General features: G+C 36.6%; 1 protein-coding gene and 1 pseudogene across 5 annotated transcripts in view; one reads left to right on the forward strand and one right to left on the reverse strand.

Annotated features, from left to right (window-relative positions):
• Positions 1 to 26,425, forward strand: part of ZMYM4 (zinc finger MYM-type containing 4) — a 142,067-nt gene that overhangs the window by 55,457 nt on the left and 60,185 nt on the right. For all 5 annotated transcript variants that reach the window (XM_028512785.2, XM_036025763.1, XM_036025762.1 and 2 more), the window contains exon 2: positions 2,868 to 2,913. In XM_028512785.2, coding sequence (XP_028368586.1) covers positions 2,868 to 2,913 — 46 coding nt within the window. The remainder of the gene's footprint in view (positions 1 to 2,867; positions 2,914 to 26,425) is intronic.
• LOC114497181 lies at positions 23,858 to 25,184 on the reverse strand (annotated as a pseudogene).

The raw sequence follows: 26,425 nt of genomic DNA on the forward strand, positions 1-26,425 counted from the left end.
CAGTGTTTTGGACTCTGCATCTGATAGGTTGTCTCTTCATCACTTAGTTATGTTTTTGGGGCTTTGATCTATTCTTTTATTTGGGCCATATTTCTGGGTCTCTGTTTGCCTCTTAGGTTTTTAGGGGCAGATTCTTAGGTATTCACCAGGGCTGGACAACCCGTATCACAGTGTTGTGACACTGTATGTGGGGGAGGGGTCAGAGAGGGAACAATGCCACTTGCTCAGCTGTCAGCCGGCTTTCAGTCTCTTCCCCCACTACCCACAAGTAAATCGGGCCCTTCTCGTGCTGCTTCATGGGTGTGTGGGCTTGTGTACATTCTAGAACCCTGTAGGTCCCTCCAACGAACTCTCCTGTGAGGCTGGGAGTTTCTCCTGCCTTGTACTTTGCCCACAGGTTTTTACAGCCAGAGGTTTTGAGGTTTTATTTCCCCTTGCCGGAACCCTTGGTTGCTTGATCAGTCTCACTCCCTGATGTTTTTCCCGGTTTATCCACATGCAAATGTGAGACCTCCTGGTCCACCTGCCACAGCCCTGCCCCCTGGGTCCTTCAGCCACTGCCTTGCCATGAGTCCTCTCCACTCTGGCTGCCCATCTCCGCCCCTCCTACTGGTCAGGATGAATGTTTCTCCTTTAACTCCTTGGTTGTCAGACTTCATACAGTTAAATTTTCTGGCAGTTCTGGTTATTTTTCGTTTTAAATTTGTTGTCCTTCTTTTGGTTGTGCGAGAAGGTAAAGTGTATCTACCTACTCCTCCATCTTGGCTGGAAGTCTCATGTTTATTTTCTTAAATATTTTTTGTAATACAATTTGTGTGGTTTAAATTCCAAATCAGTTTTTTTTTCTTTTTACAACATGTAAGTCAGTGATCTTTTGTGTTCCTAGCTTGCAGAGAAGTGTGATATCAGTCTAGTTCTTGTTTCTTATATGGCACACAGTATTATCTTAGTGAGGAGTTAGGTTTTATAATCAGCTCACAAAATGAAATGTTACATAGTCCAAAGTATCTGAGAAAATCCCTTTAAGTCACTTATAGACATACCACCCTTAGTAATGTCATCAATACTAATTTTTTCCCTGTAACATTGAATAAGACTAGTTTCCTTGGTTGAGCACCATGTATAATGTCTAGGGACAGTATTGTAAAGTACATTATGTTTATACACTTGGGTCCCTCTTAGTGTAGGGAAGTGCTTTCCTAATTTGCTTTGCAGAGTTAATCTCCCATTTGCCTTTTTTTGTGGAGCATAACTCATTAAATGGTTTGGTAGGTAGAGTAGCTTTTACTGTTTCTTTCCTTTCCTTTTCAGTGTTTATATAGTTGAATTCACTTAGGTTAATGTGTCTTATTAATTATCTGCACTACAGTTTTCTTTGTTCCTCCTTTTGTTTTCTTCTGGAATTCTGAAATTTCATCAGGATATATCCTTTTTTGTTTTTTCATTTCCTCTTTGATATTTGGTAGGCCCATTCTCAAATATTCATATTTTTAGTGTAGGGAAATTTTCTTTTATTTTACCTCTCAATTGTCCTTTCCTTAGGGGATGCCTCTGAAATTGCTGTTAGAGCTATTTGTTCAGTCTTCCATGTCATATAAAATATCTTTTCCAACTTTTTGACTTTTTTTTTGAAACTGATCGAGAACTTTATAAGTAGCCTGTCCAATAAAATTTTTGTTACTTATTTGTTCCCAAATATTTTCTCATGTCTCCTTTTCATGGCCATCCATGTTTACTTATTTGCATCTATAGTGCCTCAGGGATCTCAAGATACCACCAATAATACTTTTTAGAAGTTTCTTTTCTGTAAATTATTAATTTTTTTCTGGAGTAGTGGTTCTCTTTATTCATCTTGTACTTTCTCTTTCACAATAGTTAATTTCTTTCAGAAGCCTGGGGTCCTTGGTTGTCTTTTAACACTTATGAATATCAGATAATAGTGATTACCATAGCTAGGTATTGTGTTTCCTCTGCAGATGTGTAAGTAGCTAGATTATTTTTTCTCCCTTAAATGTTTCTCCCTTCAATGGTGACACTCTGGGAGCCTTAGGTATTCGCCAAGGCACTGTATGTGGGGGAGGGGTCAGAGAGGGAACAATGCCGCTTGCTCAGCAAGACTCATCAAAAGCAGCCTTTTTTGTGTTCTTGCTTCATGGATGAGTAGTAGGCAAGGAAGCTGGAAGGTAGAATTCTCACACTTGCTGAAGTGAAGAGACCTTTAAAGACCAGAAATGAAACATGCTAGTGTCTTTAGCTCCTGGATGGAGTTGTCTCTGCTTTACTTTTTTTTCCCTCTGTGTCTGTTTCAAAGGTCTGAAATCATTTCACATTTGACTTTACTTCTCTCTTAGGTTCAAACCTATTCCAAATAGCAACCATCCCTGTAACATGGCTCACTTTTCATTTGAAGAGCAGCAGATTTCTAGCTTTAATTGAAGACCAAAAGCTATTGATGGTGATTGTTCTGTTCAGTTTTAAATGAGTTTTACATAATTCTCAAGATATGTTAGTAAATTCTCAGTAATTGTTTATTGAGAATACTTACTGGCTATGATTATTATTATTATAAATATATATGATCCTCTGCATTTTATAATAGAAAATTGATTTTTTAGAAATAACATTTTTTAAAAAATAGTTGGCATATATTTATCTCTTCATTTTCAGTTTGTGAGTTTTGGCCTGAGAACTTCTTTTGTTCATTTTGTATTTTATTTTGCTCTATTTGGCATTGTTTATTTTATTGTATATTTGCATACTTTGGGTTGAAAATTACAGCTCTTGGAGAAGTTGGGAGGGATACTGAAAATATGCTGGAAGAATATAATAATAATGCTATTTTTCTCTTTTCTCTTTTGCTTTTTCAGTTTGAGCAGAAAACTGGTGCAGTTTTTGATGAAATTGTAGAGAACTGTAAGTACCATTTTAGAAAAAACAATCATGTATTTAGATAGATAATATATAAGTCTAGATAGAGCATTTATAACAGCTGATTGTCATGATCCAATTTGATTTAGTTTAGATCTCATGACACATAAGTAATTTTCAGCAAGTTAATCTGAATTGTAAGTCTTGCTCTTTTTTTAAGTAAATATTTCATTCTCACAGTTAGTAAGGTTGAGATGTAGTCACACTTTGTGTATGTGTGAAGTATACAGAAGTTTTTATACCACTTCATAAAGGTTCCTACTTTGTTTACAGGGTCTTTTAATTTTCTCTTTATATTTTTCCATGGTATGTCATTTTCTTAAACAGCAACTGTTTCTTATAATTATAAAAGTAATACATTCAGTTTTATAATACAAAAATGAATAAAACTAAAAATAAAAGCCTTTGTCTTTATCATTCTCCAAAGACAATCCAGTTTTAAAAGTTTAATATATTTCCCAATTTTTTTTCTGTGAATATATGTAGGTGTGGTTTATGTACATGTGTAGGGAATTATATGAATTCTGTTCTTTTTTTCATTATACTGCCTAGACATCTTTCTATGTCATTATCTTTCTATGTCATTAGGTTTGGACCTATTTGTATCTTTTCTAACAGGTACTCAGTATTTTGTTGCATGACTGTATTATAATTTTACCAATTTCCTCTTTACATATGTATATTATTTTTGATTTTTCACTATTACAAGCAATATTGACTATGTATTCCTATACACATCTTTGTTTACTTGTTGAAGTGTTTCTGTAGGATAAATTTTAAGAATAGAATTGATGAATGAATCATCATCACAGGATATTTGTATACTTGAAGGGTAAATTTTGTCTCAGAGATTCCTAAGTCAGGGGAAATGTGCATTTCTTTTGTTTTGTTTTTTTTTAAGTTTACTTCCCCCAGTAGGATATGTGGGTATCATCTTTCTCTTTGGAATTAGTTATCACTGTTGAGTGATACCAGTTTTTTAGACTATACATTGAGAGGTAATGAGCACTACTGACCTTTAGTGAATTTAGTTTTTTTTTCCTTGCGTGCAAGAAAGTAAATTAGGCTCCAGCTAGCTTATCCAGAAGAAACTTCAGAAGTATGTTGGAGTATTTCACAGAATTTAAGGAGGAGGTAAACTCAGTGAACTCAGTGAGAGGAGATCATTGATCTGTTCTGTCTGTGCTGCCAGACAGCAGTTATACTCCAGTAATTTACTCTTTCTGTATATCCTTTTATTAAGAGAGGAAGGGAGGGAGAAAGAAAGGGAGAGAAACATCAGTGTGTGGTTGCCTCTTGCACACCTCCCACTGGGGACCTGGCCCACAACCCAGGCATGTGTCCTGACTGGGAATTGAATTGGTGACCCTTTGCTTTGCAGGCTGGCACTCAATCCATTAAGCCACACCAGCCAGGTCTATATATCCATTTTAAATTTCAAGTTCCTAGGAAAAAGCTTTTGATTGTGCCCGTTTAGATCTGATGTTTATCTTTGAACCAATCAGTCATTTGTGGTCAGGGAAAATAGGGTTAGAAAGTAAAACATGGCTGTTAGGGGATATCATAATATCCTCAGCCTCTAGTACTTACGTTTATCAAATAGCTTTGACTACCTTCTTCTGGATGTGCCTTTGCTCAAGCCTGTATACTGGTAATAGAAATTAATCAAATAGCTTTCTAATGAAGGTTTTAATTTGAGGCTTTGTTAAAAATGTTGAATAACAACTAACTTAAAGTGGTAGCAGGAATCTTTTTTTTTATTTTAATCATTGTTCAAGTACCGTTTTCTCCCTTTTACTCCCATTCCAGCCCACCCACCCAACCCTCCCCACTTCCTTCCCATTACCACCATCCCCTTAGTTTTTGTCCATGTGTCCTTTAAATTTGTTCCTGGAAACCCTTCCCATTCTCTCCTGAAATTCCATCTTCTCTCCCCTCTGGTCACTGTCAGTTTATCCTCTATTTCAGTGCCTTTGGTTATATTTTGCTTGTTTCTTTGTTTTGTTGTTTAGGTTCCTGTTAAAGGTGAGTTCATATGGTATTTGTCTTTCACTGCCTGGCTTGTTTCACTTAGCATAATGCTTTCCAGCTCCATCCATGCTGTTTGCAAAGGGTAGGAGCTCCTTCTTTCTTTCTGCTGCATAGAATTCCAATGTGTAAATGTACCATAGTTTTTTGATCCATTCATTTACTGATGGGCATCTAGGTTTCTTCCAGAACCTAGCTATTGTAAATTGTGCTGCTATGAACATTGGGGTTCAAAGGTTCTTTTGTATCGTTTTAGTGTTCTTAGGATATAGTCCCAGCAGTGGAATTGCAGGGTCAAAAGGCAGATCCATTTTTAGTTTTCTGAGGAAGTTCCATACTGCTTTCCATAGTGGTTGTATCAGTCTGCAGTCCCACCAACAGTGCACTAGGGTCCCCTTTTCTCCACAACCTCTCCAACACATGTTGTTTGTTGCTTTGTTTATGATGGCCATTTTGACTGGTGTGAAGTGGTATCTCATTGTGGTTTTAATTTGCATCTCTCTGATAGCTAGCGATACTGAACATCGTTTCATGTGTCTTTGGATTTTCTGTATGTCCTCCTTGGAGAAGTGTCTGTTCAAGTACTTTGCCCATTTTTTAATTGGGTTGCTTGTCTTCTTAGAGTGGAGTCATGTAAGTTCTTTATATATTTTGGAGATTAAACCCTTGTCTGAGGTATCATTGGCAAATATGTTTTCCCATACAGTTGGTTCTCTTTTTATTTTGATACTGTTTTCTTTAGCTGTGCAAAAGCTTTTTATTTTGATGAGGCCCCATTTGTTTATTCTTTCCTTTATGTCCCTTGCTCTAGGAGACATGTCAGTAAAAAAGTTTCTTTGTGAAATATCTGAGATTTTCCTGCCTACGTTCTCTTCTAGGACTTTAATGGTGTCACGGTTTATGTTTAAGTCTTTTATCCACCTTGAATTTATTTTTGTATAAGGTGTAAGTTGGTGCTCAAGTTTCATTTTTTTGCACGTGGCTGTCCAGTTCTCCCAACACCATTTGTTGAAGAGGCTATTTTTACTCCATTTTATGTTGCTGCCTCCTTTGTCAAATATTAATTGGCCGTAGAGACTTGGGTTTATTTCTGGGCTCTCTGTTCTGTTCCATTGGTCCATGTGCCTGTTTTTATGCCAGTACCAGGCTGTTTTGATTACAGTGGCCTTGTAGTATAGTTTAGTGTCAGGTATTGTGATCCCTCCTACTTTACTCTTCTTTCTCAAAATTGCAGCAGCTATTCGGGGTTGTTTATGGTTCCATATAAATTTTTGAAGTGTTTGTTCTATGTCTGTGAAATAAGCCATTGGTACTTTAATAGGAATTGCATTGAATGTGTAAATTGCTTTTGGTAGTATGGTAGCAGAAATCTTAAAGCAGCAACCAAACTGCTTGTACTTGGTTCCCTATACAAGCTTGGAACATCTGGGGATTGTATTTCTGGTGCTTAGTGCTTTTCTGCTCTAACCCCATAAATGTTTTTAAGTTGAAAGTTTACAAGCAGGGTATTTTTATACCAAATGTTGAATGCAAATAGTGTGGTAAAGATTACCCTGTATCTCCCTGTTTCTGGTAGATTGTCATTAAGGGGCTGTGTGAAGACTCTGGAGGCAGATCATTAAAGGACCATCGAAGGTTCCAGAGGCAGCTTGGAAGGGGAAACTGGCATCTCTCAATGAAAGGGATTCAGGAACATAGATAACTTACTTAGGAGATAATGAAGGTGGGCTACTACTGCAGCGAGAAGGAGATTCACTATTTCTTACTCAAATAATGTGTGAAAATATCTGGTATAATTCTAGACCTACTATGTATTCGTAACTCAAGGCCACTCCTACAATATAGTCCTTCTGAAACTTTGAATAAAATACTATATTGCCCTGGCTGATGTAGCTCAGTGAATTGAGCACAGGTTGTGAACCAAAGGGTTGCTGGTTCGATCCCAGTCAGGGCACATGCCTGGGTTGCAGGCCAGGTCCCCAGTGGGGGCCACGTAAGAGGGAATCACAAATTGATGTTTTTCTCCCTCTTTTTCTCCCTCCCTCCCCCTCTTTAAAAATAAATAAATAAAACCTTTAAAACAATTACTAGAGTATCAGCTAATTGTTGGCACACAGAAGCAGATAACGGTTAACCCCATAGTGAGGAATATGAGAAATTTGGTTTAAACATGAAAAAGCTGAGTTGACCTTCCAAAGATGTATTGTTTCCAATGAAAGGGATTTTAAAGAAAAGAGGCTTCAACATTTCATGCAACTCAAATAGGGTTGTCCAACTTCTGGTTCATCATTTTTCAAGAGAACTTATGCTGTGGATTTTATAAGATACATGGTGGTAGAGGAAGTGGCTGTTACTGTGGATTATCCTAACTCGTGTTCCCTTAACTGTTGCCAGTTAATATGAAGTTTGAAAGCAAAAATCAGATAGAACAGAAAAATTTTTTAAAATGCATTCAGATAGTTGCTTCCTTATATCAAGGACATTGTTTAGTGGCTCTTAAATAACTCCCTAGTCATTCACCTGTGGTTAATTTTCTCACTGATAGAATAAATTCATTGAACATCACAGACTTGACAACTTCAAGAGGAAAATAATAGCATTGCTGATTCGTTGAAGTACAGTTATTTGAATTAAAAAATCATTTACATTTGATTATTTGCAGTGTATGAGTTTATTTGTGGAAAACTGCATGTGTGAGGAGGAATTCCAAAACTGCAGAATTATCTGGAGGGTGGGCCTCTTGTAGTACATGCTTGCCCGGCTAGGTGAGTGTTCTAGGAACCCACCTGTATCGGTGTAACAGCTGGCATTGTTGTGAGAAGCCATGTTTGGCTTCAGTGAATTTTATTTGGAAGACTCTTTTGGTACATTTGCCCATTTCATGATGGCTGACTTATGAGCGTATTTGCCCACACCATGCTGAGTGTTCGTCCGTTTTTGACCAAAAATGACATGATCCCCCATGCACCATCCTCCCTATTCATTCGCTCTTTCCCTGAATGACTTTTGTTTTGCTTCCCCGGATGAAAAAGTCTTCAAAGGGAAACGTTTTGCCAATGTGGAAGAGGTGACACCACAAAAAAAAAAAGGCGGAAGTATGAAAAAGCATCAAAATCAATGAGTTTAAAAACTGTTTTGAGCAGTGGAAAAAAACATCTTGATAGGTAGATTGCATCAAATGGGGAGTACTTTGAAGGTGACTGAAATTTAAATATGCAAGAATAAATATACAATTGTTTATAAGTAATTTTTAGGTTCCCCCCCTTTTATTATCTTTTAAAAAGCCTAACAATAATTGTATTAACTAGTAGATTAGATTCACCTATGTATAATAGAAATTTATTTTTCATATAAAAGAAGCTCAAATGATGAGATGGCTCTGGCTATCAGGAACCGAGGGGTCTTCTGGCTTTCTGTGTCACATCACTAGCATGTGACTTCCATCCCCTGGTGTTTTAGGATGGCTACTGTGTTTTCAGCCTGTTGTGGGGTAGGCAGGAGGGCAAAAAGGACCATTTCTTAACAGAATCAGCCTCTTAAAAAACTTACCTATCAATTCTACCTGTGTACTTTGGTTTTACATCTTATTAGCTACCCTGACTTCAAAGACAACTGGAAATTGTAGTCCTTTAGCTAGTCCTTGTTACCAATAATAAAATGAAGGATCTCTTAATAAGGAAAAGGGGGAGAATAATTACTAGTTATGCAGTCTCTTCCATAACAACTCTCTAGATGAAGATATTACAACTATCTCTATTTTACTAAGGAGGAAAAGTAAGGTGTAGAGAAATCTTTCAGCTTTCAAGTGGTGCAATCAGAATTTTAATGTAGGTTTACCTAATTCCAGAGCTCTTCCTTTTTTAATCCTTCTTTACTTATTTCTGAGCTGCCCTTTAGTTCACTGGAATCATGGGAATTTTAAGAGTAATTATTTGCAAGAAATAAAGGAATACTTTGTAAAGTAACTTAGAAATATTTTATTGAGTAGTAACCATGGCAAGTTTTTGTGTCTGCATATGCAGTATCAATGGCAGTTTGTTTTAATTATCATATATCAGTGCAGCTCAATTTTGAAAGAACTGATAAGGTGAACATTGGTTTTGTTTTTTTTTGACCCCAGAATTACTTAAATATTTCTGTTTACATGGTCTATTGATGAGTGTTATTTGGGTCTTTCCAACATTTTGAAGGAATATCTTTATGAAAATGTTGAAACCAAAGCCTAAAGTCTTCTTTAGGAGTATAAAAATGGGTACAAAACTGATATGACATTAAATAACAATACTTCAACTTTCTCAATAATTTTCTAGTTTAATAAACAATTGTTTTGGATTAAACAGATTATATAATGTTTTGAATGAATGAAATTGACTCAACTAATTTTTGCTTTGTATTGCTAAAATGCATATTATGTAGTTATGCAAACAATTTATAGCAATATATATTTTAAGATTATTATTATTAAAATTGATTGGTTGCAGGGAAATTTTGACACTGAAAAGAAGATATAAGTTGTATGTGTATTTTAGTTTAGGATGATTAGTAGTATGAGAATCTGATAAAGAGTTGAAAGTATGTTGCAAATATTTGAATATAAGGTAATTCCAAATACAGGGTGTGCACCCATTTTCCAATGAAAAGATCTAAAAAATAAAATTTTTACCATCTAGAGTACATGTTCTCTTAGATACAGGGATGAGAGTCAGGTGTCTACTGATCATTTGTTAATTTAACCTAATTATGTTAAAGTATGTTCTAAGTTAATTAGAAAAGACTGCTTTTCTTAAGTTATTTTGCAGAAGAATTTTAAGTACCTAACATGCATATTTTAGAAATTTGATTTTGTAATCACTATTGTTGCTTAAATTTTTTAAAAATTTATTGATCAAAGAGAGAGAGAGAGAGATGTATCGATTTGTGGTTTTACTTAGTTATGCATTCATTGGTTGAGTCTTGTATGTGCCCTGCCCAGAGATTGAACCTGCAACTGTGGCATATTAGGATGATGCTCAAACCAAGTGAACTACCTGGCCAGGGCTACTATTGTTATGTTTTAAGGCAGTTAACATAGTTTTCTAGAGCCTACTGTCTAAATTGTGTAAGATAAAACATAGTTTGAATTTGCATTATGATTGATTACTGGTATATTCTGCTTAACTAACTACCTCAAACTTAGTGGTATAAAACAACAATTTTGTTATGCTCATGCATTTTGTGACTTATGTATTCAGAAAGGGTGTGTTGGAGATGCTTTGTTTTTGCCTCACAAAGTCTTGAATATTGGTAGAGAAGATTTGAAAAGTTCAGTGGCTTGGTGTTGGAATAACCTGAAGGTTTATTCGCTTATGTCTAGCCTGGCCTAGGAGACAAGGTCTCCCTATTGCCTTGTCTTCCTTATAGCATGGCATACTCAGGTAGTCAGGCTTATTTATGGTGGTTTAGGACTCAAAAAGCAAAAGAGTAATTCAGTACTCTTTTTTATTTTACTTTTTAAAAAAGATATGTATATTTTTTAAATATATTTTATTGATTATGCTATTACAGTTGTCCCATTACTCCCCTTCATTCCCCTCCACCCTGCACACCCTCTCCCACCCACATTCCCCCCTGTAATTCATGTCCATGTGTCATAAGTTCTTTAACTTCTAAATTTCCCATACTATTTTTGCCCTCCCCCTGTCTATTTTCTACCTATCATCTATGCTACTTATTCTCTGTACCTTTTCCCACTCTCTCCTCCCTCTCCCCTCTTGCTAATCCTCCATGTGATCTCCATTTCTTTGGTTCTATTCCTGTTCTAGTTGCTTGCTTAGTTTTTTTTTTTTTTTAGGTATGGTGGTTAATAACTGTGAGTTTGCTGTCATTTTAGTGTACATGTTTTTTATCTTCATTTTCTTAGATAAGTTCCTTTAACATTTCACATAATAAGGGCTTGGTGATGATGAAGTCCTTTAACTTGACCTTACCTGGGAAGCACTTTATCTGCCCTTCCATTCTAAATGAAAGCTTTGCTGGATAGAGCAATCTTGGATGTAGGCCCTTGCCTTTCATGACTTGGAATACTTCTTTCCAGCCACTTCTTGCCTACAAGGTCGCTTTTGAGAAATCAGCTGACAGGCTGATGGGAACTACTTTGTAGGTAACTGTCTCCTTTTCTCTTGCTGCTTCTAGGATTCTCTCCTTCATTTTAATCTTGGGTAATATAATTATGATGTGCCTTGGTGTGTTCCTCCTTGGGTCCAACTTCGTTGGGACTCTCTGAGCTTCCTGGACTTCCTGGAAGTCTATTTCCTTTGCCAGCTTGGGGGAGTTCTTCTTTATTATTTGTTCAAATAACTTTTCCACTTGTTGCTCTCCCTGTTCCCCTTCTGGTACCCCTGTAATTCAGATGTTGGATCATTTAAAGATGTTCTAGAGGTTCTTAAGCCTCTCCTCATTTTTTTGAATTCTTGTTTCTTCATTCTTTTCTGTTTGGTTGTTTCTTTTTTCCTTCTGTTTCACTCCATTGATTTGAGTCCCAGTTTCCTTCCCATCACCAGTGCTTCCCTGTGCATTTTCCTTCATTTCACTTAGCGTAGCCTTCATTTTTTCATCGAATTTGTGACCAAATGCAACCAATTCTGTGAGCATCCTGATCACCAGTGGTTTGTACTGTGCATCTGATAGGTTGGCTATCTCTTGGTCGCTTAGTTGTATTTGCTGTGGAGCTTTGATCTGTTCTTCCGTTTGGGCTTTTTTTTTTTTTTTTTTTTTTGTCTTTTTGTGTCTGTTATGAGGGGCGGAGCCTGAGGTGTTCACCAGGGCAGGGCAACCCAGTTCCTGGGTTGTGATGCTATATGTGGGGGTGGGCTCCGAGAGGGAACAATGGTTCTTTCTCTGCTCTCTATCAGACTTCAGTCCCTTCCACTGCTTCCCCCAAGCAAACTGGGCCTTTCTAGTGCTAATTCCCATGTGAGTGGGCTTATGCATGTTCTAGGGCCCTGTGGGTCTCTCCAACAAACTCTCCTATGAGGCTAGGAGTCTTTCCCTGCACCTCAACCCTCACAGTTGTTTTCAGTCAGTGCCCCGAGGCTCTATTTCCCGGTGTTGGGACCCTGGGTTGCACGCAGTGCCTTGCTTCACACTGGCTGCCTTACTGGGTGTGTTGGTTGCCACCCTGAGCCTGGGATCTGTCAGCCACCACCTCCTTGCCCAGGGTCCTCCCAGTGCAGTCTTGCTCGTTGGGGATGCTTTATGCGCCCGGTCCCACTGCTCTTTGTGCCTCAACCCCTCTCCGCCTGGCTGCCCAACTCCACCTCACCTGCTGGTCTGGATGAACGTGTCTATTTTAACTCCTTGGTTGTCTGACTTCCATACAGTTCAATTTTCTGTCACTTCTGGTTGTTCTGTTTCTAAATTATTGTTGTCCCTATCTTGGTTGTGCGAGGAAGCACAGTGTGTCTACCTACACCTATATCCTGGCTGGAAGTCCCCTCAGTACTCTTTTTATAAATAAGGTAGAAGATGCATCTTTTCTGACCTAGTCTCAGAAGGCACACAGCATAACTTCCCCCACCTTTTCTTGGCTACAAGCAAGTCCCAAGCCTACTTAGATTGGGGAGAAAATACAGACCTCCCTTCTTTATAGGAGAAGGTTCAAGGTCACATTGTAGAAAAGCATGTAGATGGAGGTATTGATGCAGCCGTATTTGGAAATGCAGTCGGCTGTCACAGCATATAATCCTGTCATAGGACATTTTTTCTAAACCAGAAGATGGTTTAAAAAAAACCATTCTATAGGTCTGTATTTGGATCTTTAACAACATTAACTGTTTCCTGTAATACATAAACATAGTTGCATGAATCTGATTGTGTGTGATTTTTTTTAAGAGTAACTTTTTCACTTCTCCTTTGGCCTTGCCTCTCCTTTCCATATCATTGGTCCTATTTAGACCCTCTCATAACCCATGTCAATAGCTTTGTAGGTAGCCTTCCATATTTTTCTTTAGTGTTCATAAAATCATTATATACACAAGCATCTCTGTAGTGATTTTGAGGGTCTTTAGTTTTCATTTGTTTAACAAATGGGATTATTATATACACATTTCTCTACGCCTTTCATTTAAGAGTACTTGATATCCCTCTACCTCAGCTGGGATAGCTCCAACTCTTGTGTAACATTCCATGGTTGAGATGTATAGTAAGTAATTTTTTGCCTTGTTTTTAGGCATTCATATTGTTTTCATTATTTTGCCATGATAAACAATGATGTGTTAAAAATCCTTAATGTGTGTTGTTATATATATATAGTTACATGTTGTTATATAACTAATATATATATATGTAGTTATATATTCTCCTCAAGAAGGTTCATCCATGTTGTAACATATGTCAGAATCTCCTTTTTTATTGCTGAATAATTTTATATTTGTGGATAGGTTACAAAAAGTGGAGATTGTGGAATAAAGAGTATACATGTAAATTTAATGTGTTGCTAGTCTGCTTTTCAAAAAATCTTCAATGCTCACATTTCCACCAGAAACGCATAAGGACAGCTATACTCATTACTGTATATCGTAGCTCTTTATGTTTGGCAGTCTGATGGATGTGAAATATCAGTGTTAACTTTAATTTGCATTTTGTTAATTTCTATTGAATTTGAATTTAAGTAGCTTGTTAGTAAGTTTAACGTTCGTACTGGCTCCTGTACAGTGTAATTATAAACATTTGTTAAATAAATATCCTCTCCCTATTTCATAAAGTATTTTTTATGCCAAGTTATAGGCTTGTTTTATAGTGCAGTAAGAATTCTTAAGGTTATTCACAGTAAGCATAGTAAAGGACAATTCTGAAAGAAGATTCAGTTATACATTTAAACAGATAGACAATCACTCAGAGTCATTCAGAAAATTTAACTTTTTGAATGCATCACCTAAAGTTCTTTTTTTAAAAAATGATTTTTATTTATTTTTAGAGAGAGGGGAAGGAAGGGGTAAAGAGAGGGAGACACACAAGATGTGAGAGAGAAACATCGATCTTGTATGTGCCCCAACCAGGGACCGAACCCACAACCCAGGCATGTGCCCTGACCTGAGATGAAACTGGTGACCTTTTGCTTTGGGGGATGCCACCCAACTTACTGAGCCATACTGGTCAGGGCATCACCTAAAGGCTTGTTCGTTTGTTTTAACATTTTATTTGTTTACTTGTAGAGAGAGGGAAAGAGAAAGAGAAATATCAACATATGTAAGTAATACATCAATTGCTTGCTTATTACGGATTCCCAACCAAGTGATCTGGCTCGCAACCTAGGCATGCACCCTGACTGGGAATTGAACTGGCAACCTTTAGATTGGCAGGCTGGCAGTCAATCCACTGAGCCACACCAGCCACGGCCTAAAGTTCTATTGATAATATAGTGGAAGAGATTTTTTTTTTTGCTTTGTTTCCTTTTCTTTGTGTTATATTTTCCCAAATGTTTTTAACCTGAACATTTGATATTTTAATATCAGGGCTTTCATTCTTGAAAAAGTTTATTTTATACTTTTATTATAAACTATCCTAGAGTTTTCTTGGAATACTTAGAAAACTGTTTTCATAAATAAACATGAAATATTTATAAAGTGAGATATTTTAAAAAAAACAATAAAAACCCTTGCTTTCACCACCTAGGTTAAAAGAAGTATACATTATCATCATGCCTTTGATGCCAGTTCCTCAGTCCAATTTTATTTCTCTCTCCAAATAGCCATTGTACTGAATTTTGCCTATTTCTTTGCCTTTCTTTATATAGTTTTTACTGCATTTACATTATTAATATATTTTTAAATTTTGTGTATGAATTTTTTAAAAGATTTTATTTATTTATTTTTAGAGAGAGAGGAAGGGAGGGAGAAAGAAAGGGAGAGAAACATAAGTGTGTAGTTGCCTTTCATGTGGCCCCTGTTGGGGACCTGGCCCGCAACCTAGGCATGTGCCCTGACTGGGAATTGAACCAGCCACCCTTTGGTTCGCAGCCCACACTCAGTCCACTGAGCTACACCAGCCAGGTCAAATTTTGTATTTGTTTGAATCATACTATATGTGTCATCACTTTTCCTTTGTCACATACATTTTTGGTATTTAACTATATTGATGCATGTGGCTCTTATCACAGAAATACAGTAATTCATACAAACATTACAATTTTTATTTATTTTAAATTGTGGTAAAAGCACATACTGTAAAGTTTACCACTTAACCATGTTTTAGTATACAGTTGAGTGTTAAATATATTTACATTGTTGTGCAAAAGATCTCTAGAACGTTTTCATCTTGCAAAATTGAAATTTCTATACACATTTGACAAAAATTTACTTTCCTCTCAAGTTTCATTCATGTTGTAACATATGTCAGAATCTCCTTCCTTTTTATTGCTGAATAATATTCCATTGTAAGAGTACGCCACATTTTGTTCATTCATTTATCCCTTGATGGTCATTTAGATTGTCTTTGTATCTTGGCTGTTTATAATGCTGCAGTAAGCATGGAAATATCTCTTCAAGATTCAGATTTCATTTGTCCTTGATATGTACCCAGAAATGATATAGTAATTCTATTTTACATTTTTTGAAGAACTTGAAGAATGCCATAATGTTTCAGTAGTGGTTGCATCATTTTATATCACACCAGCAGGGCACAAGGATTCCAGTTTCTCTATGTCCTTGGTAACACTTTACTTTCTGTGTTTTAGATAATAGCCATTCTAATGGGGGTGAGGTGATAATCTCATTGTAGGTTTGATTTGCATTTTTATAATGATTACTGATGTTAAGCATCTTTTGTCTGTGGACCATTTGTACATCTTCTTTGGAAAAATGTATATTCAAGTCCTTTGCCCATTTTTTGAATTGGGTTATTTGTTTTTTGTTGTTGATTTGCAAGTATTTTCTCCCATTTTTCCCCTTCCTTGGAAACTAAACAATTTCTTGCTCGCTTTATTTATTTAAGTTTATAACTTTTTTTAAAAAGGTTTTATTTATTTATTTTTAGAGAGGGGAAGGGAGGGAAAAAGAAGGGAGAGAAACATCAGTGTGTGTTTGCTTCTCATGTGCCGCCTACTGGAGACCTGACCTCACAACCCAGGCATGTGCCCTAGACTGAGAATCAAACCGGCAACCCTTTGGTTCACAGGCTGGCACTGAGCCACACCAGCCAGGGCTACAACTTCTTTTTCTAAAAAATAATTTTTGTTAAATTTATTGGATTGACAGTAGGATCACATAAGTTTCCAGTGTATATCTCTACATATTAGATCTGTATATTGCACTTTGTGCCCACCACCTTAAAGTCAGACCATCTTCTGCCACCATATATTAGGTGCCCTCCACCCTTCATCCCCCAGACCTAACCCTCTGGCAACCACCACATACCTGTGTCCATGAGTTTCAGTTTTATATCCCACATGAGTGAAATCATATGGTTCTTAGCTATTTCTGACTGATTTATTTCACTTAGCATAATGTTCTCAAGGGCCATTCATATTGTCACAAATGGCAGTATTCCATTTTGTGTACACATCAAATCTTCTTTATCCAATCCTCTATTGAAGGACATTTTGGTTATCTTCATCTCTTGGCCACTTGTGAGTATTGCTGATGAACATAGTGGTGCGTAAATCTTTGTGAGTACAAGTTTTCAAGTTTTTTGTGTAGATATCCAAGAGAGGGATTACTAGGTCACATGGTAACTCTATTCTTAATTTTTCGAGGATCCGCCAGACTTATTTATTTGTTTTTAGAGAGGGAGAAGGGAGATAGGGATAGAAACATCAATGTATGGTTGCCTCTCATGTGCCCCCTGCTGGGGACCTGGCCTGCAACCCTGGCATGTGCCCTGACTGGGAATTGAACCAGGGATCTTTTGGTTCACAGGTCCATGCTCAGTCCACTGAGCTACACCAGTCAGGATCAGACTGTTTTTCATAGTGGCCCTACCAGTCTACTTTCCCAGCAGTGAATGAGGGTTCCCTTTTCTCCACTTCTCCAATACTTATTATGACTTGTCTTGTTGGTAATAGCCATTCTAACAGGTATAAGGTGGTATCTCAATGTAGTTTTGATTTGCGTACCCCAAGAGCTAATGAGGTTGAACATCTTCTCGTGTGTGTTGGCCATTTGTATGTTGTCTTGGGAGAGGTGTCTGTAGGTCCTCTGCCAATATTAAATTGGATTTATTGTTTGGTGTTGAGTTTTATGAGTTCTCTGTATATTTTGGATATTAACCTTTGTCAGAGCATTTTTTCCCCATTTTGTATGTTGGCTTTTCTTTATGTTGATGAATTCTTTTGATGTGCAGAAGTCTTAAAAATGTGATGTAGTCCCATTTGTTTTTGTCTCCTGTGCTTTTGAAGTCATATCCAAGAAATCGTTGCCAAAATCGGTGTGATGAATCTTTTCCCCTATGTCTTCTATGAATTTAGTTTTAGGTTTTATTTTTAAAATATATCACAATTTTTAAATTTATTTTACTGTCTGTATACTTCCTAATGTTTCTAGTTTCCCTACTACAAATCTTCCCTCTATGAGCATTCTTTTTTATGTTTTTTGATACATACAGGAAAGTACTATGAATGGAATTTATTATAAAATCTATTTCTTATGGTTGACCTTTGTCAAAAAATAGGTCTGTTACTTTAAGATAGGGATTGACAGTCTCTTTCTAGCCAAATAGTAAGTACTTTATTATAAATCATACTGTCTTGTTGAAACAACTCAACTCTGCTTTTGTAGCATGAAAACAGGCATAGACAATACATAAAGGAGTTAACGTTTTTTTTCCAGTAAAACTTTATGGAGACTGAATTTGGAATTTAATTTAACAAAATTTCCACCTGTCTGGGGAAAAAAAAATATATATATATATATATTTGAAACCGTTTAAAATGTGAAAATCATTCTTTGTACATGAGTTATATAGGGATTTGGTATGCAGACATAGTTTACCCATCACTGCTCTAGGGTATATTGGGTATATTTGGGGAGGTGATTGCTCAGGCCTAGGGGGTCTACACTCTACTAGAAATGCAAACTTATTTTTCTAATAGTTTTATTTATTCATACTTTTATCATTGGTTAGAGTTTTGATCAGTATGCATCTGGCTCATATTTGATGTTATTTAGACTTTTAAACTTTGTGAATACGGTGGGTAGAACATGGAATTCATTTTTTTAAAATTATTCCCCGATGAATAATTTAGTTGAATACACTTTCATATTTATTAACCATTTCACATTCTTTTGCAAAATGGCTTTTCAGTTAAATCCGTTGCCCACTTCCTATTAGTTTGTCTTTTCTTAATTATAGGAGTTCTCTGAATATTGTGAAGAGTAAACTTCTAATTTATGACTTGCTTTTATAAAGTCTTTGCATAAGCAGAAATTAGTGTAGTTGAATGATTAAAAAATGTATCAGCCTTTTCCTTTATGGTTTGCTTTTTTTCCCCCCATTATATTTAGTAAAATCTTTTCTAGGCTGAGGTTGGTCAGAAAGACCTCTGATATTAACTTCTAAAATGTTGATTGATTTTACATTTTACATGTAGCTCTTGAATTATCCTAGATTTAACTTTTTTATGGTTTGGGTTAGGGAACTAATTTTATTTCTTTTCATAATGCTGACATTGTTTTACTACCATTTATAAATACTACTTCCTTTTCCTAGTGATCTACAAAATTAAACTGTGGGTTTTTTCCCCATGTTCTCAGTTGATGTTTCATTGGACTAACTTTTATTCCTGTGCCAGTACCATGTTGTTTTAGTTATTTTAGTTATGTGCTGAATCTTGATAATCTGATGTTTATCATCCCTGTAAATTGTTCTTCAGGAATGTTTTGCCTGTTCTTGCCACTATTTATTTTAGAACTACCTCGCCAAGTCCCTAACAAAACAAAATCAGGTAACAACAAAATCTTGTTGGGAATTTGATTGGAATTGTCTTAAATCTGTAAATCGAGAGAGAGAGAAAGAGAGAGAGAGAGAGAGAAATGGCATGTTGATGCCATTGAGTCTTCCTATCTATAAACCTGATATGTGTTCCATTCATTTAAATCTTTAATGCCTCTTAATAAAATTTTATAACCTACTCTAAAGCTTTTTATTTTATATTTTAGCATTTAAGTATTATTTAATTTGAAATATATTTTTGGAGTTAGGATAAGATTGGCTTGTAAGTTTTTTTTTAGATGATTGTGCTACTATGTTAAATAATTCATCTTTTCATCTGAATATAGATGTTTTCATCACTGAATTGGTACCACTCGGATACATTTAAGTTCTGTATATACATTGGAATCTCTTTTTGGAATTTCTATTACATTCTATTAGTTTATATGTTTATATGTATTTATGTCTTAATACTAAATATTAATATTTATTTCTGTATTAGTATTACTGATTTTATTTGTGTATACTATTAGAAATGTCTTTTCAGTGGATTGAGCGCGGGCTGGGAACCAAAGTGTCCCAGGTTCGATTCCCAGCCAGGGTACATTCCTGGGTTGCAGGCCATAACCCCCAGCAACCGCACATTGATGTTTCTCTCTCTCTCTCTCTCTCTCTCTCTCTATCTCTATCTCTCTATCTCTATCTCCCTCCCTTCCCTCTCTAAAAATAAATAAATAAAATATTTAAAAAATTAAAAAAAAGAAATGTCTTTTGATTTATTTAGATCTTCCATTTTTCTTAGCAATGTTATATAGTTTTCAGAATACAGGTCTTGTGTATATTTTGTTATCCCTATATATTTTAGGTTTCTTACACTATTATAAGTGAAATTTAATTAAATCTGAGGTACAATGTATAGATATCAAAATTTATTATATTTAAAAGTTATTTTGCATTTAAAAATATTTTTTTAATTTTTCAGTTACAGTCGTCCCAATTTTCCCCCATTGCTCTCCCACTTCAGTCCTTCCCCTCAGCCCCTGTTGTTCTTGTTCATTACATACATGTTCCTGGACTTGACCCTTCTTCTCTTCTTCGGTATCCCCCTCCCTCTCCTCTCTGGTCACTGTCAGTTTGTTCTTTATTTCCGTGTCCCTGGTTTTATTTTGCCCATTTGTTTGGTTGGTTGGTTAAGTTCCACTTATAAGTGAGATCATATGGTATTTGTCTTTCACCTCCTGGCTTATTTCACTTGGCATAATCTCTAGTTCTATCCATGTTGTTGCAAAGGGTAGGAGCTCCTTTCTTTCTGCTACGTAGTATTCCATTGTGTAAATGCACCACAGTTTTTTGATCTACTCATTTACTGATGGGCATTTAGGCTGCTTCCAGCACTTGGCTACTGTAAATAATGCTGCAATGAACATTGGGATGTATAGGTTCTTTTGAATTGGTCTTTTGAGATTCTTAGGGTGTATTCCCAACAGTGGAATTGCTGGGTCAAAAGGCAGTTCTATTTTTAATTTTTTGAAGATCCTCTGTGCCAACTAGCCTGCTTTTGATTCCTTCTAGTACATTCTTCAATATAGAAATTGTATTCTTCATTTCCTCCTGGCTCTTGTTGATAGTTTCTGTGTCCTTTTTCATGTTGGTATAGTTTATAGTAAGTTCCTTGGACCTTCCCTGTAGTTTTTGGTAATTTTCACTGAGCTCATTGAGCTTCCTTTTAACCATTGTTTTGAACTCAGTATCTGATAGTTGACTTGCCTCAATTTCATTTAGCACTGTTTCTGGGGATTCCTTCTTTCCTTTTGATTGCGGGTGGTTTTTTTGTTTTCTGTTTTTTTGTTTGTTTTTTGAGACTCTTCTTGTTTGCTTCTTCTTAAATTGATCTGTTTTGACTTCCTGTCTTTGTGGTGTGAACTTCTGTGGTAGGAGAGCTTTGTGATTCAGTGTGCAGTCTCCTTGATCTCCTTGAACTTGATATTCTTAGGATGCCCTTTATGCTGTTTATGTTGGCTCTCTGGATGTGATTGCTTTTTTTTTAAGATTTTATTTATTTATGTTTAGAGAGAGGGGAAATGAGAGAGAGAAACATGCAACAAGGAGAGAAATATCCAACATGTGGGAAATACATTGATCAGTTGCCTCTCACACACCCAACCCCAACTGGGGACCCCCAGCCTGCAACCCAGGGATGTGCCCTGACTGGGAATTGAACCAGCGACATTCTGGTTCGCAGGCTGGCACTCAGTCCACTGAACCACACCAGCCAGGGCTGTAATTGGGTTTTGATTGTTCGGTTGTTTCTTGGTGGGTCCTTTCTTCCAGCTGGTTGACCAGGTGTCATTCCACCACGTCTTGTGTGCTGCTGTGCAGGTGCTGCCGGAACAAAATCACAAAGCCCAGGAGACAAATCCACAGCCGCAAAAAGAACTCCTCCTGCAATCCCACTATTAACAGCAAATGAACCAGTCTTATTAAGGGTGTAAATAAATTAAGACTATTACAAGAAAGCAGAGCAAATATGAGATGACCTGATAAAAGAAAAATGATTTTGAGATGGTTAGAGGGAAGAGCAGTAATAAGAGTAGGGAACTGGAACAGTGTAAAGAGAGAAAGTAAAATTTACATTATAAATAAAAAAGGGAATGAAGAAGGAGGAATGGAGTAAGTAAAAGGGAGCATATAGTATTAGATTTAAGCAGAAATTAAAAGAAAATAATATAAAATAAAGTGGGAGTGAAAGAAAAAAGGGGAAAAAAGTAAATATTAAAAAACTAGGAACCAAATTGGAGAGAAGATTTATCATAGCACTATCAACAAGTGAGCTAAAATTAATATAGGTAGGAAGGGAATAAGAGGGAAAGGAGAAAGAAAGAAAAGCTCAAGAGGTGTCTAGAGGAGAGGGAAGTGATTTTGAGATGATAGAGGAAGAGGGAACAGTAAGAGTAAGGAATGAAAACCAAACTAAGGGAAAAATTAAAATTTGAAATGAAAAAAGAAAAAAAAAGGGCAGGATAAAAGAAAAGAAAAAACAGGCTAAGACAGGGCAAAATTAAAATTTGAGACAAAAAGGAGTATGAAAGGGGAATGAGATTTGAGATTTGAAATACAAAATTAGTGAAAATCTAGAGATAAAATTGGAAAAATGAAACAAATACCCTATCCACAACTAGTGAGCAGAGATGGCTAAAGGGGTAGAGAGAACACGGGTTATTTAAGAGTGAGAGAAAGCATGTGAGATAACTATTGACAAGAAAATTGGTTTTGAAAGGCTGGCTGGGGGAGAAAGTAAGAGTATGAAATGGAAACAAGTTGTAACAAGAGAAAACAATTTAAAACAAAAATAAGAGGAAAGAAGGTAAAACAGGGTAAGAGAAGGGAGGGCAAAATACGGGAATTGAAATAAACCATAATATAAAATCTAGTGATTTAAGAGCACAAACTTGGACAAAAAAATGAATGTTAAAAAGCTATTCAGGAAAGAAAAATTCGCCAATCATGGAGAAGACCATGGTAGATTTCTTCTTGGTAGCATCTAGTATTTACCACTGTTTTTTCTTTCTGGATCCACCTTTGGTGATGTCAGATGGTGACTCAGTCTGATCTTAGGCAGTTTGATCTAGACTCCCGGGAATCTAGTCTCTGTGGCTGACTCCTTCAGTTAATCTAGTCACCCTGCACTCAGCAGTCAGGCTTAAGTACCTCAAGGCTGGGCCGAATCCCTCCTGGGGGTGTGGCTATTGTTTCCAGTCAGTCTGCTGCTACTCGGAGGGGAGTGGTCTGCCTGAGCCAGACGACCACTGCAGTATAGAGCATGATTCAGCCCTGGGATCCCTACTCTCTCAATTCTGTCCCCAAAACCTCCATCCCTAGTCTCTCAATCATCTCTAGCCTACTCTGTTCCCCCCACCCACACACATCTTTTGCTGGAGCCCAGGGTAAGTGCCTGCAAATCAAAATTTGTGTGTTGGCCCTTTAAACAGCTCTTTGTGTCTCCAGCTGTCCATCTCTGGCAGAGAGCAACCCTGCCACTTTTTGCAGCTGGATGTTATCTGTGTACTTTTTGGGCTCTGGTGCTCTAGGCTTGGGAATCCAACTTAGTCCCCACACTTGTCAGGGAGTTCTAACTGGCTGCTTAAATATCCCTCCAGTACTTCAGCTGCTGCCACGGACTCTCAGCCAGCCCTCTTGCATCTCCACCACGCTCCCTGCCAGTCATGTTGTGCTGAAACTGAGTCCTGTCTGTCTTTGGTTGTAAGGTTACTCTCTTAAGAGAAAGGTTATAAGGTTGTTTGTTCCAGGTGATTTCTCCACAATTTAGTTGTAATTGCAGGTTGGTCCTGGGAGGCGGTTAATGTAACTTCCACTCACTCCTCCACCATCTTGGCTCCTCCAATACCAGATTTTGAATTTAAATGTAGAAATTTTGAAAGTTGCTAGCAGTATTATTTTTTAATATTTTCTCATTTGCTGTGGAATGTAGATTAAACTGCTGACCACATGAAAAACGTATTCTTTCCATTCATTAAACAGTTACTGAGCATGTTATGTGATCTGGTATTAAGGATAAACCTGTTGTATAGAGAAGCCTCTAACTCTGACCTTTAGTTGCTTATAGCCTGATAGATTTATTACACTATACATAGGGTGTGTGTGTTAATGCCCTCTTTTTTATTTTCACCCTAACCTATTATTATGAGAATTTTTTAAAAACATGCACATTTAACTTGATCATTGTCATTTAAAACATGATTTTATAAAATACAAAAAGACACTTCTAAGAATTCTGTATTACTGAAACTTAAACACAATAGCAATAGCTTTGTAAGTGTAAGTTACATATATTGTCAAATAATTGGAGATTTTTTCAATATAGAAACTGTACAAATGAAATAAATGGCAAAAGGACCTACCAGCAATATTTTGTTATTGTGGGTTATCAGTTACTTTAGGACTTAAACAAAGATTCTAAATATTCAGACTTTTTTTGCTATGTTTTATATTTACCTATATTCTCAGTCAAGCTACTTGACCAAAAGGTCTGATTTGCAAAGGCATTTAGCTTTAGAGCAAAAGTTTCTCCATCTAGTTACCACCTTCAAAGAATTGACATTACAGTGCTGATGTAATCTTCTGGTTCCCTTCTGAACAGTATATAAAAAACTATACCAACTCTGTGGAAAATCAAACAGGTACCAGAAAATGGAGCAATTATGTACAGTTTAGTTAAAGTGTAATGTTAAGTTTTCCCCATCTAGTAATTCATCCGTGAAATACAACACAGACTATAGTAGACTTGGTTTCAGGAAACACACATTTGAGAATTACATTATTGTTCTAGGTTTGTCTTCAGTCTTGGACAGGGATTTTGTAGGCCACCATGCTGTTACTTTTTGGATTTTAGTAGTGAAGGTATGCAGATGAACTTGCTCTGAAGTGGTAATGAACTGTGGTCCCAGACTCTTCCTACATTTCAGGTACAACCAAATCTTTGTCTATAGTTGAGCAGATAAAATGAACCAGAAACTTCCAACAGTGGCAGAAATGTCACTGTAGCTGAGTTCTGTCTGATCAATCAGCGAATTTCATCTTGGAGAGCTTTCTGAGACTTTGGGTATACTGTCATCTTTGGCATTCTTGCCACTCTCACTATCAAACTGCTATTTTTCAAGGACCTCACCACTTTCAGTATTTGGGATGCATACCACCAGTTTCTGAACTGAACACTTGTTTAACCAATCTTTTAGTTGTTCCACCACATTATTTAGGTATTTCATGAGCTCAGGGTCAGTAGTTACAAGTGAGGTGAGTTCTTATTTCTGCACTTGAGTAAAGGTTTCAGAGGGATAAATTCTGTTGATGCCAAATGAGAAGAGCTTGGCTATGATATCGGTGCTCCCACACAGGGTGATATCCCTTTCCCAGTAGAGCTGCTGTGCCATGGCCAGGCCCACAGCCACAGTGCCTGCCCACCACCTCAGTGCACACCACTACACATGGCAACCACAGTGCTCTGCAGTAGCTCCCGCCACTTGTTTCAATAGTATTATGTGGATTTTTAAATAAATAGAACAGTGAAAAGAACAGTACAATGAATGGAACACTGTGTGATGCCTTCCCTCCCTGCTTCTCTCTTTGTGGCATAACCATGTGAAATTAAGTCGTAGATATTTCTAAGATTTTACATCTGTTGTTTCAATTATTTGTTAAGTAAAAATGGTGATTATTTTCTCTATTTGTCTGTTTTTCTAATTCTGTGAGGGGGGATTATCATCACAGTACTTACTACATAGTGGTTTTCTAATAAAGACAGGTGGGGCAAAAAGTAGGTTTATGATTGTGACTATACAAAACACAGTTTATTCTTGTCATCATTTATTAGTTACTGTATTTTTTTTCCATGTGAATAACTGTGAACCTACTTTTGCCCTACCCTGTATGTGCTGAATGAATGAGCACTTTAGGCACTGGGGAGCTGTTGAAAGGTTTTAAAGGAAAGTATAATATAGAATGATTTAGAAAGTTTAGAAAGATAATTGTTGTTCGTTTTTTTTTTAATTAATGGAGAAGGGCCACTTGACAAATGCTTTCATTTGGACCCTGTATCAGTTAAGACTTGATTATAAGTAGTAATCTAACTCAGATCAACTTAAAAAGAGGAATTTATCCTGGATCATAGAATCCAGGGAGTGAATTGAAGAACCAGCCACATTGAAGGTTTCATATGGGCTTCAGGGACAAATAAAAGCAAGGCTGTGTTGGTGCCACTAATACTTTTACTGTTTAGTTTCACTGTGTGTTTCTATCAGTTCCAGTTTGGCTGCTCATGGACCAATTAAATGTAGCTCAGGGTTAGGGTTTGTAAGAATATGGTTGCTTCTTAAATAACTGTGTGGATTTGGATTTAGTACACTGTCAGCAGGAAGAGATGTGGGTGTTAGAATGGCGCTAAGTGGAGGTGATGGAGTTAGAGAATTTGTCCAGGGGGAGGGAAAATTGGAGTGTTCTCTTTTTCTGTTGATCAAACTTCTGGTTTGGTGATACTGTTAATCAGGTGTGGGAAATGCAAGAAGCATATGCTTGAAATGGAAACAGGATGAGTTTGGTTTTAGAGGTACTAAGTTGGAGGTCCCTAGAGGGGACCTGTAAGAATATAGAAATCTGACTCTTGGGTCTAAGCTAAAGTATTTAGGAGGTCAGCAGCAAAAGTCAAGGCTATGATGGTAAATAAAATAGTCCAAGTGTATAAAATGAGAATAAAACTAGAATCTTGGAGCAAAGCTGATATTGAGTGCATATAGGAAGAGGAGAATGAAATGAATTAATAGGCTGTTTAGAAAGGTAGAAAGAAATACAGTGTCAAAGAAACCAGAGGAATTTTATCCAGGAGCGATACACCCTGTAATGGGTTTGCTGCACAAATCATAATGGATTTGACCATTAGGAGATCATTGATGATTTTCTTGAGAGCATTTCAAATGCAAAATTGGGAACCAAATTGAATTCGTTCAAAGGATTAAGATGAAATAAAAACAAACCAATGTAGACTTTTTTTTTTCCT

The sequence above is a fragment of the Phyllostomus discolor genome, chromosome 5, assembly GCF_004126475.2.
Source record: "Phyllostomus discolor isolate MPI-MPIP mPhyDis1 chromosome 5, mPhyDis1.pri.v3, whole genome shotgun sequence".
NCBI classification, from domain to species: domain Eukaryota; kingdom Metazoa; phylum Chordata; class Mammalia; order Chiroptera; family Phyllostomidae; genus Phyllostomus; species Phyllostomus discolor.